Source organism: Terrapene carolina, unplaced genomic scaffold (assembly GCF_002925995.2).
Source record: "Terrapene carolina triunguis isolate 2854851 unplaced genomic scaffold, T_m_triunguis-2.0 Scaffold85, whole genome shotgun sequence".
Lineage (NCBI taxonomy): Eukaryota > Metazoa > Chordata > Testudines > Emydidae > Terrapene > Terrapene triunguis.
The window spans coordinates 60,640,001-60,652,164 of NW_020664436.1; the positions used below are offsets into that span (position 1 = coordinate 60,640,001).

The 12,164-nt window shown below is 40.7% G+C and overlaps 1 protein-coding gene across 2 annotated transcripts in view; it reads left to right on the forward strand.

Annotated features, from left to right (window-relative positions):
• The window catches only part of TBC1D32 (TBC1 domain family member 32), a 157,010-nt gene that overhangs the window by 80,089 nt on the left and 64,757 nt on the right, over positions 1-12,164 (forward strand). For both annotated transcript variants that reach the window (XM_026649841.2, XM_026649842.2), the window contains exons 25-27: positions 1,159-1,267; positions 2,216-2,309; positions 12,002-12,127. In XM_026649841.2, the coding sequence (XP_026505626.1) occupies positions 1,159-1,267; positions 2,216-2,309; positions 12,002-12,127 (329 nt within the window). The remainder of the gene's footprint in view (positions 1-1,158; positions 1,268-2,215; positions 2,310-12,001; positions 12,128-12,164) is intronic.

Sequence of the window (12,164 nt, forward strand, 5' to 3'; positions counted from 1 at the left end):
TGGCATGTAAGCTCTAAATCACTATGCCCTCCATGCTTTATTTTGCTCCTGGAGTAGTAATTTGCTTCTGGCCTATATCAGCAGCAAATTTTAAAACCCCCACTTGAGCTCAGGTGCTCTCGCCACTGAATTGGCAGGTGTAACCAAGGGTCCCCCAAATTCTCCATCCCAACCCACCCACTTGCTTCTATTCTGCCTCAGGTGGGAAGTAGGCATGCAGAGCCTACTTATTCCTACATGCCCAAGACCCCAGGTTCCTTTAGCCAACTTAGGGATGTGAGAGTTGTTTTTACTGCCCTACTAGTAGCTGAAAGCCCATGCTGTAGCACGGATGTAATTTGTGAAGTTCGAATGACTTTGCTACTCAAGTTTATGGTTTTATGGTAAGTATGTCTGAGGGCTGGGGAGTGTGTGTTGGCTGGTAGTTTTCTGTTGATTTGATTGGGTGGTGAAAGAGAGTTGTGTGCACTGCAGTGTGGGGTGTACACTGTAGTGCAGGGTTATGTGTGTTTGGGGTTATTCTGTGTGCTGGCTGTGTTGATTTGTCTCTGGAGGGCTGTGCTGGGAGATTTGTGTTGATTTGTGTGAGTTGCATGTATACTGTCATGAGGGGCTCTGTGTGTTTGGCGTTATTGTGAGTGCTGGTTTTGTTGTTGTGTGGGTGGATGCTTTACGTGTAGCAGTTGGGACAAGTAATCCACAATCTGTGCAGTCTCCCTCATACAGCCAATGAAATTGTTGCATGCAAATTAGCTTTAAGGTGGTGATTGAGTTACCTCTGATATCACAATGATCTAGGACTCTTGGCATGGAATAGATGCATGGCTTGCTGTCACATAGGTATAATTCATAAAGTCAAAATGGCTGACATGAACTGCAGATCCCAGTGATGATTGAACCTTGGGATAGTCTGAACAAAAAGAGCACTCAACCATGCTTGTAGCTGTTGCTTCAGTCTGACTCAACAGATATTCTAGTCTTAGAGTGACAATCCTGGAATCTTATTGTATAGATTTTTCCTTACACAACAAGTATGTAGTCCTAGTCACAATCTAGCTCTATAATTATAGTTTGTTCCTAGAATGATTAGCATCCTTGAATATTTTCTGAGAGCAGCACTCAAAGGTAAATCAAGTTTGTTTGTTTTGTTTTTTTCAGAAATTTTATAATTGATGGGATATCGGTAGAGACAAACCATATTCTTGTTAGGATAAATTTTATGGGAGGACCAGTGGAACGGATTTTGCCTCAAAGAGTACTAAATAAGGTTAGTGTGTTGGTCCTAGGACTTAAGTATTCCTACTGCTAATTCACAATATAAATATTATTTAGCATCAAGAGACAACAACTGCCTGCACATCAAGAGTGTTAACACCTTCCATTGTAAGAAGAGATTTGCTTAGCAAAGATGTTATTTCTAGTGTCAGTGGGCTACTAAGTGCTCAGGTAATGCCATGTTCATGTCAGGTTATCATTTTTTTAAATTAAAAATCTGTTTCTCTAACTGTGGAAGTGATTTTTTTTTAATTCTTTAATTAATAGATTTCTATCTGCAATATCTTCCTTTTATCAGATTTTTTTAACCTATGGGCATAGTTTGGGAGGGGTATGGGGGGCATGACCCCCCGAAATTGCAAGTCTTGGGCAGGTACGGAATTTGCCCCCCAGGCGCGGTCCCGTTGGCCAAGCTAGAACTGCCCTCTCAAATATATGCCTATGGTTTTAACCTGCTTGCATTTCATCTGCACTATCAAATACCTGTATCTCTCATCAGTATTCTCACAGTGCAGTATTTGTTAAGCAGGTTCTTTTGTTAAGTGCTATGGTTTTCTACTGACTGTCACACTCATAAGGAGAAGATGGAAATTACTGTCAGCACAGAAAAGACAACTAGATCAATGTATAAAATTGGAAATACAGTATTTCTTTTGAAAGCTATAATTTTCCTTTCAATGAAAAAATATTAAATTCAGAATTGTTAACAATAGTTACCAGAGCAAGTTGCTTAAACCTTCTGGCTCATATACTTATTGGATTTCATATTACTTTTTCTTTTAATTATAGAAAATCATACAGTTAAATTGTAGTGTCAATAATTCTGACAAATCTGTTGGAGATTCATTGTACAATAGGCAAACTTTACCTGTGGATGAGTCGGGTAAACTACTATTAATTTACCTCCTAATATCACTTTGTTCTGGTTCTTTTTTTCTAGGGCACTGATCCATATCCCTGGCCAATGTTTTCATCATACCCCTTGCCAAGGTGCTATTTTTCAGAAGCTCCTAAGAAAGCTGATTTTAGACAAGGTACTAAACATATTAATAGTTCAGATGCCAAACAAACATCTTATGTCAGTTTATTTTCATTCTTTTCTTGGAATGAAATCTTATAAATAGCCTGGGATTTATATTATTGGAACCATTTGTGGCCAAATGGGTTAATTTGTTTTTAGTTGTGTTGCTTTGTATACCAATCATTCTGAAAAGCTCTGTTTAGTAATCCATTTCTTATGCAAACTTCAAGATTAACCTTTTGGCTAAGCTCAGGTGGGAGACACATGAGACATAAACGTATCATCTTGTTTGGCAGCTGGAGTAAAACAATATGTTTAAGATACAGGATTTCTTTTGTACTCCGTTTCTTGATTTGGGTCTCTGTTTGCAGAGCGTGGTGGTCTGTGAAACAGACAATGTTTATAACAGTTTGTTCTTGCACTGAGAATCTGTGGAATGTATGCAAAGTGAGTAGTCTGTTGTAGATTCATCTAGACAAAGCATATACAGAAACCATCTTAAGGTTTTATATTGAGCACATAGTACACTAGAACTTGGTGAATAATTTATAATGAATAATTTCTCATGTGGAATTTGCCTGTTCAGTTATCCGTCAACAGATCACAACATACTCAGATGTATTCATGATGAGAAATTATTTGTAAATATATTCAGCAAATAATTCTTTCTCTCTTGGTCATTCACAATTATTCAAATTGTGAATACTCAGAAATTAGACTAAGCAAAATAATTGCATAACTCACATGGTATAGATTTCTTCCCCTGATTGTATGATTTATGATACCCTGGGTTATGCACCATGTGCCAGGGCTGGAGAATTTGAAACCAGTCTCTGTTGGTCCATGCGTGTGCCCTGGCTCACCATGTGCCTCCAACCGAGGAAATAAAGTGTTGGGAGGAATGACTGCCTCTCGAGTTCCTTCTCACCACTTCATGGTCTGGATTGGGACCTGTCGTTGTCTGCATCTTTGGCTTCATTCTACAAAATAAAAATAATAGTATTTTTTACTATTTTAGTAGTAAAAACTACTAGTTTTTAATAGTTTTAATTGTTTAGCATTAGAATAGTTTCCCAGGGGCATTTCCCCCTCCATCCCTGTACCCTGTTCGGTTACTGGACTATGCCCAGTACTCCAGAATTTAAACTCTCTGCTTCCTGCCCGCGATTCTTCTGTGTCAGTGATGACCACCAACACTGCCTGTACTGCCTTGGGGAAGCTCACATTGGCAAGATGCAGTATCTTCCAGTTGTTCCCTAGCTGTACCTGAGAAGAGTGGGAACTTTATCTCTGTAAATAGTGTGAGGGGTTCCCCCACCCCAGGGGTGTCACCTGGAACTGGGGTACCACTGAGCCCATCAGCCTGGGCTCCATTTACACTGCACTGCTGTGCAGCCTGCAAAGCCCTCCCCCAGGTGTCACACTGCACTTTACCAGCACACAAACAGGTAGGGACACACCTAGCTGCAGCTATACACACACAGGCTGAAATCAACTCTGCATGGGAAGGCTCAGTTAAGGCACCTCCCAGTTCCTAAGGCATGCACCTCCCTCTGGAGTGTAAACCCAAAATTATACCGTCTTGCGCTTCACAGAGAACTGTGCAGCGTAAGCTCATGAAATTCGCCCTCTCTCTCTCAATGTGGACAGGAATATACACAGCTTTCTGCTCCAAGTTATGATTTCAACACACTGGTTTTAGACAAAACAAAATAAGTTTATTACCTACAAAAGATAGATTTTAAGTGATTATAAGGCAGTGGTGGGCAATCTGCGGCCCGTCAAGGTAATCCGCTGGTGGGCCGTGAGACAGTGTTTACATTGACCGTCCTCAGGCATGGCTGCCCGCAGCTCCCAGTGGCTGCGGTTCGGCCTGATTCAGCAAGGAGTGGGCCTCCTGCTGTGAAGTCCGACTCTGGTGTGGGAGAATTACCCCCCACAAACCCCAAGGTGGGGTCTTGTTGGGATGCTAGGAAGTACTCTCATAAGCATGAGTTTTCCTCTAAGTCCACTTCAAAGAAATTGGACTCCGCTGTAAACAAGCCCACCAACTCAGCCCAGGAGAACTTAGGATATACTGAGTTCCAGTCGCATGACCAGAAAGCACAAGCTCATGTTCTGTCAGTACTGTTATCCCCGGCTCCTCCCAAACCCCAGGATCTGTCAGCACCAACGGATTCCGGTCACTGCCAACTGCAGATACCACCCTCCTTGCCGGCTCCGATGGTCTGGACAAGAAGAACCCCTCTCACATTGGGGAGAGCTGAATCTGTGGCCATCCCCACAAGACATTTTCGCTCTTCTGAATCCAGAATCCCCTTCTCCATTGGGGCCCTCCATTTCCAGAGGGATAATATCACCTCTGAGAGAATTGACTGCTGGAAGGAGCTGATCACCCTGCCCATACACAGAATACACCTCCCCTTCAACAGCACCAATGGTATTGCCACTGGAACCAGAATCAGCCTTCTCCTCATTGGGAGATTCTGAGCCATCCAATGAAATACTCTTCCCTTACCCTACATGTCCTCCACTACCCAAAAGACCTGCACTGGTTTGAGACCAACCTCCGCCTCATCTAACTCAGAGCTGCTGGTACCCCACACCATAGGGGCCCCCCGCAACCACCTATCGACCCCTCCAACTGGCCATATTGGAGGCTTGGGAAGAGTACCCTCCTACAGAGTCGATCCAATCTGCCAAGGAGTCACTTCTTGTCTCCCCTCCCACCAAGGGAATGCTCAGATCTGTCACCAGATCCGACAGAGGAGGAGGAACATTAAGCTCCAGATCCAGCGGTTCTGCCAGAACCTGCAAGACTGGCATCGTCATCCCAAGACAAAGTGGTGACTTCTACATCCCCTCCTCGCCCCCCATGACTTCAGGAAATTCCAGGACCGTCTCTGCAGAGTTGCTGAAGAACTTTAGATTCCTTTCGAGGAGATCCAAGACTCCCAGCACAAACTCGTAGGCATTCTGCATGCTCCCAGACCCAACAGAATAGCTCTCCCCATTAATGAAACCATTCTGGAGCCAGCTAGGACAGTTTGCCCCCTCTTTCCCTCCCCCCCTCCACACACACACACCTGTGCTTCTAGCCCCAAAGGGGCAGAGAAATGTTATTACCTGCCGGCTAAGAGTGCAAAAATTTTTTTCTCACCTCTTGCAGTTCACTGGTGGTCTGTGCCGCTTCTCTCTCCAACCCTATGGAGAAGAGGAGGAAGTCTGGACCAGTGTCTCCTATTCGCTGTCCCCTCTGGCAAGGACCTCAAGGGCAACTGGTCCCCTTTTCCCCACTGGACGAAACAGAGCAGTGGCTCCTGTTCGTCTTTTGTTGGAGAAGCCTGCGGTGCATCAGGAACTCCTGTTAGTGCTTTGGCCTGAAGCCTATAATACGGGAAGCACTGCTGACCATTCTTGTCATGCACATGCACATTCCAAGGATGGCATTGTTATGAGATGCAGACAGCAGCCTGATACTGTTTACTTGTTAAAATAAATATGTTTTGCATGGGTGGAAGACAGTGAAAGTTCTGGGGTGAGGAATGATATTCTATTTATTTATGTATTTATGTATTTATTTGTTTACTTAATAAATACATAAATAAATAGAATAAGTTTAATGGGATTCCATTGGGGTCACTGAATCCCAGCTGTCAACTCTCAGGTATGAGTTTATAAATCCTTTGAAGGCCTGGTACACATTAAGTGAATTCTAGTTCATAACTCTCTTCTTAAAGACAAGCTTGTGCCTTCTGGGAGTAAAATCACCAACAAATGGAAAAGAGATTCCTTTTAAAATAACAATTGTCAGAATGATTCAAATGGGTTATTATTTCTGTGATTCATCCACTTATATGAAATTTGTCTGCCATAGTCATTGAGCTCATTCATTACTTAGCATAGCAAGCCCTTATCATATCAGACACATTTTAGATGTCAAGCTTCTTGACATCCAGTAACTATTGATAACAGTAATAATACTGTAGTTACTCCTATATCACCACTTACCCCCTTGCTAAGGTGCTCACAACCATTTTAAAGAAATTGTGACTAATAATTTTGTAAAACAAATATAAGAAAACTGGATAAACTATTTAAAAAGTCAAACAATTTGATGATATTTTAAAAGGAATGTGGGGGCTTCAAAACGATTTAAAGCTGAAAATGCCTGAAAAAGTAAAGTTCTGCGATACCATGTTACAATGCAGGGGTGAATAAGCTAAGATGGATGGATGTCCAGGGGAGCAAGTTCTGCATTTTGTTGTTGCTACAGTAAAACCAAATAATCTGCAAAGCTATTGTGGGTAGTGTCAGCATGTAGATACCTGTCAGATTCACAGAGGAGTTCCCAAAAATAGCTAGGTTTCTCCCCTGTTGTAAGAGTTTATAGACCACCAAAGACAGTATAAAGTCAGTCTGTCACTTTATAGACAGCCATCAAAGAATGCAGGATGTGCGTAACATGATCACAGCTACTCAGCAGGTGTACAGTTGGACTCAGTATTTACTGTAAGGTGAGAACGCTGATGGAAGCCCTACTAAAAGGGAATTAAAATATTCAAGCCTTGTCACCCTGAACTCATTTGAAGCTGTTGAAAGATAAATACATGTGCATTCTGTGAAAAGTGAAAACATTTTCATGCCATCTTGGACCTGTAGCTTTGCATGGAAAGATTATAGTCAAAAACATTTCCAGTGGTTTTAACCTGCCTTGTGCAGAACATACCCTTTCAATAAATGGGGAATATGAAGGAAGAGAGCCTTTTCTCTTAATGATGAGCCCTTTGTGGCAACCAGACATCTTTGTTCACTGGATTGAAAATGAGGTTCTTGTGATGCAGGCAGAAATATCACCCAGCTCCCCTTTATGGCAGAAACTTGAGCTGGCAGGATTTACCCAAAGGACATACTGCTTCAAACTTTCCCAGAAGCTACTCTGTTCTGGCAGGTGCTAGGCATTTGTCTATGTGGTTTCTGTTTTGTTAGGAAAGGATATGTGGAAAATAAAATCATAAAATGTGATTTATTTGCATGAATTATCACAGCGAGGAGTTAGATACCTACAGGCTGAAGCACTGGAGAATAATATATTGTGTGTCTCTTCTGTTAGTGTGAATTTGAAACATAATTTATGATGAAACTTCAAATGACTTAGGCCATTATTTGCATGAGGAAATAAATTATGTAAATTCCACCTATTTACACTGTAGCAAGATACCCTGTTACTTTTCTTTTATTTTAAGTGTTCAATTATATTTCAGTAATATAATTTGGGGTAGAACTGCTAAGGGGTAAGTGTTTAGAATGATACACACAATCCTCTTGTTGTTTAGGGGCAATACCAAATTAAAAATAAGTGAGATTTCTTTATCTGTGGTATTAACGATACCATAAGTTATTCCAAGCAAAATAATACTAAAAATAAAATTAACTTATCATGATTTATGCTTTTAATTTGCATTTTGCATTTCTTGTCACATGCAAAATTACATTTAATAGATGCATTGTCTAATTTTCAGGAGCAGTATGTTTTGATGATAAAGATCAGGGTTTCTCAAACTTTCTGGTGTGTAGATAGTTATCTCAGTGAAACTTCTTTTCTATTTAGAATTGCATGGACCACCTCCGCTCCCAACTTTTCTGTTTTTCCATTGTGAGTGTACAACATCCTCGTGTTGTCTACAGTAACATTTGCTCCTCTATTGCGCCAAAGACCCCACTGTCATTCTCTCCTCTCTAGCTAAGGAACTGTGCAAGGTGGGAGCATTAGGCCTCCAGTATAGTTCAGGACCTGTGCAAGACTGGAAATCTAGCCATATAGAGTTCATGAAGTTCCTAGAGCAGCAATCCCACAGCTCAGGACCCTCCACACACAGACCTCATCAGCCGCTGCTCCCAAAGCTTCCTTCTTTTTCTGCCTCTCAAAGCCTAGAATCCCCACAACAGACCTCTTCAGACCCTGTTCCCAACCCTGTTTCTCTGCTCAGAACCTTTTACCCATACACCCCCCCTCAGCCCTTGTTCCCTGAGCTTTCCCCTCCCTCTATCTAGAGCTTTTCCTTCAACTTTTGGGGTGGGGAGCACCTACTTCTCTAAGGACTTGCCCTTTTTGGATTCTGCTTCCCTCCTTTACCCAGCCCCACACCCTTTACATACTCCTCAATCCTATCATCAAGCTGTCCTGCTCTTTCCTCCCTCGCTCCAGTTACCAGCTATTTCTGTCTTCCTGGTGCCCTGCTCAAAACTCTGAACACAACTATCTTCCTCACCTGCATTTCTCTTCTATGACCTGGTCTTCCTTCCCTGCTTCCGTCCTTTGTCCACCATTTTAAGACAGCTGATAAAGATAATTAAATGGTGACCCAGTTGACACTGAGAGAAAAACCTTGTATAAAGTCTTTAGTTAAAAAATACCCTTAATAGGATTTGTATTCAATAGCTTGTGAATTATAAGTTGGACACTTTGCCCATTAGGCTTATTATTTTGGTTATTATCCATGTGAATTTGCAGGTTTTAAATTGATCACAGTGAGACTTTGCTATTGTCCCTTGAATGCAGAAGAAACTCATTCAGATTTTCACAATAAAAGCAATCAGATATAAAGGCTTGTGGCATTTATGTTCCCTAGTTCATGCCAAGACACTTTAGACACAAAAGCTATCTGAGTAATAGTAGAGTTTGGAGGAGAATTAGAAAGTAGTTTCTTTTATGGAGAGAGATTAATTTAACTTTAGGAGAGCTACAATGTTCTGGTTCAGACCAGTTTCAGAGAAACTGTACATATACAAATGCACTGCAGGAAATTGAGTACTAACCCACTTAACCAATAGAGCACATCATAGATGTATTATGTAATTGGAGTTCTAACTGGCTGATCATAGCCTTAGGGCAGGATACTCTTGCCTAGCAACTTCTGAAACTTAACTATTTTCTCACAAGTTCTGTTGGAGGGAACCATTGCAATTCAAAAGTTAAATCAAGATCAGTTGGTTTATTACAGAATCAACTGAAATATATTTTACATTCTAAGTTGGAAGAAATGACATTGTCTATTTAACTACAAACTGTTAAGAGAAACCTGCGTGGAGGAAAAGAGATGGTGATAATCCTTGAAATTCTGTCCATAAAATACACTCCATCCATGTGCCAAAATGAGACTGTTCTCACAGTACCTAATGCAGATATAAAGACATGATTATGCGTGCCTCTTGGCTCCTAGATCTTGGCTCCCCATTGGTGGAGCCTGAATATGCCTCTGAGCTGTGCTAGACTCCTTGGGTTTGGTTCCTTCACCATTTTATTTTTTTGGGGGGGGAGGGAGGGGATATCCCCCAAACACCATTTGTAGCATCAAAATGAGATGTCACTCAGAGTGAATTGTTCAGATCTGTCCTTTGTTACATGAGAAAGGAAAGTTAACAATGTTGACATACAAATTATAATCTGTCTCTCCGAGTTAACACTTCAATGAGGTGAAATGGGGCAATTTACACCTCTCAGAGCCATTCACCTTTCCAGACCCTCTGCAGACTCAAGTAGGCATCTCTACATCAACTACACTTTGTTCACATTTTTGAGATTTTCTTTCCAGTTGGAGATTTACTTAAAAAAAAAAAAAAAAGAATCTTCAGAAAGGTTCTTGTCTGACATTTGGACTCTTTCCAAGCACTGAGAGAAACTTCTACCTGTGCTGCAGTAAGGGTGTTATATACAGGAATGCTGATAAGAGTCTGGCCTTTTTTTTTTTTCTCTCTCTGATCATGTGACATAGAATTGCAAAATGTTACACCCACAAAAAAGTTACATTGCAAGGTCTTGTGTCCACTGACTCCACTGGTACTTTTTGTGCATATCAGCTGTATGAGACATGAGCAAGCCAGATGCTAGCTGCTTTTGCAAGATCAGATGAAGTGTTTTGGGGAATGAAGTTCCAGGAATGAGTTTATCACTAAACTCTATCTGCATGATTGACTGTGATTTGTGAAGAGATTGTGTGGATATAAAGTGGAGGCAGAATTCTGGGAGGCATAACCTAAGCACAGTGAAGACTCAATTGTTGTAAAGACTATAGGCGAGAGACAGGAATAAAACAGAACATGTAGAAAAACATTACTGAAAAAGCCATCGAGACTGACTGAGTAACTATGTGAAGAGAGATAAGAGACAAAAAATCAGATTAAGAGACCAGGAGGAACCAGCAGCGTTGGTGAAATGGATGAAATCCTAGCTCTGTTGAGTCATTGGGAATTGTGCCATTGACTTCAATGGAGTCAGGATTTCACCCTGATCTTTTATTTTGCTCTCCTGCAACAAAAATCTCAGATTTAAAATGTTTATTAAAGCTAATGTTAAAAGATTATATTAAACACAGGTTAAGAAAAGAGTGTCTGTACATCTGGGTATAACTACATACCAGCCGATCCTTAGTTGCCAACTTTAATTCCACCAGAAGACTTTGTAAAGCAAAATAACTAATTAACTTGTAAATTGATACTTCTGCACTGTTCTGAAATTATCTTAAACCCTAGCCTTTGCAACATATTACAGCAAAGGGGAAAGAAACGACTACAAGTCCTATAATCCTGCCTCACATTAAATATTCAGGCTCTCATAACCAACTATTAAAGTCAGCACATATTATTTGGAAAGACATTGACTGAGGATTTAATTATTTGGAGATAACAAGGGAATTTCCTTGTTAATTAATTTGGAAGAATTATTAATGTTAACAGTTAAGTAGTGTAATCAGCTTTTCTGATTTATTCTGAATTGGTTAAATAAATCCCAGTGACAGGGAAACAATTTATAATGAGTAAACTGTTAAAATCCTGAGACTGGTTTAAAATAAATGACGTGCAATGTAAGAATTCTGTGAAAACCAAAAAATAAATATCCTCGCTCGGTTCAAAGCAATAAGGTTACTTGCAAGAAGTGTTTTTGCTGTAGGATAATTTAAAATTGAATTTTAAGGTATTATTAAGAAGTAAAAAATAAGAACATTTGTAAAAGGTCATTTTCTTGCTAAAACAAACAAGATAGTTTGTTGATTCCTAAAGATAAGTCACTTGCAATTGCCTGACTTCATTTCTGAAGAGTTACTTTTAAAACCTAGAAAGGGGATAATCAAGGCACTGATCCTTTAGTAAGATGTGTCCAGGCTCAGGTGCACTCCTGAAAAAAGCCAAATACTCTTCAACAGCAGCACTTACGAATGCCAGTGTCAAGGCACTTCCCCATTCTCAGTAGGAGGTGGTGTGGGAATTCTGGAGGTGAGACATGACCCAGAGTCCCCCATCAGATGTGGTGGGTACAAAGACCTGGGATAAAGCACAAAAAATCCTGCTTCCTATCTCCACAGTTGGATTGGTTACGTCCCCCATGTGATGGTGAACAGCCAGCATGGGATATACATGATTGTTATTTATGGAGTGCTGAACAATCTTTTTTTCCGTGAGCGCATTTGAGGGCTGCTCAAACATTGGCTAAGATAATAGCAAAGAGATGGAGGAGTCAGCTGAGTTTCCTGTTCCTCTCTGAACAGTACTAGTGTCTGTACTCACTCCCTGTGAAGCTAAGGAGCGGTAGCCCTCAGGCCTGTCTGTAGCTTGTATCTTTTTTACTGTTTATTTTTAAAAATGTTGCTATGGTAAAGCTGATTTGTGTTATAAAAAAACACAATGTGTGTTTCGTTTTTATTTTAGATAGTGATCTCAACAAGCTGTTGGCATCCTTAAAAAATCCAGAAAAACAGCCAGTGTGGATTGAAAACTGTAGAAGACAGTTTTGCAAAATCATGAAAGCCAAACCTGATGTCATCAGTGGAACCAGTGAGTATATTCCTTCCCCCCCCCCCCCCCCATTAGG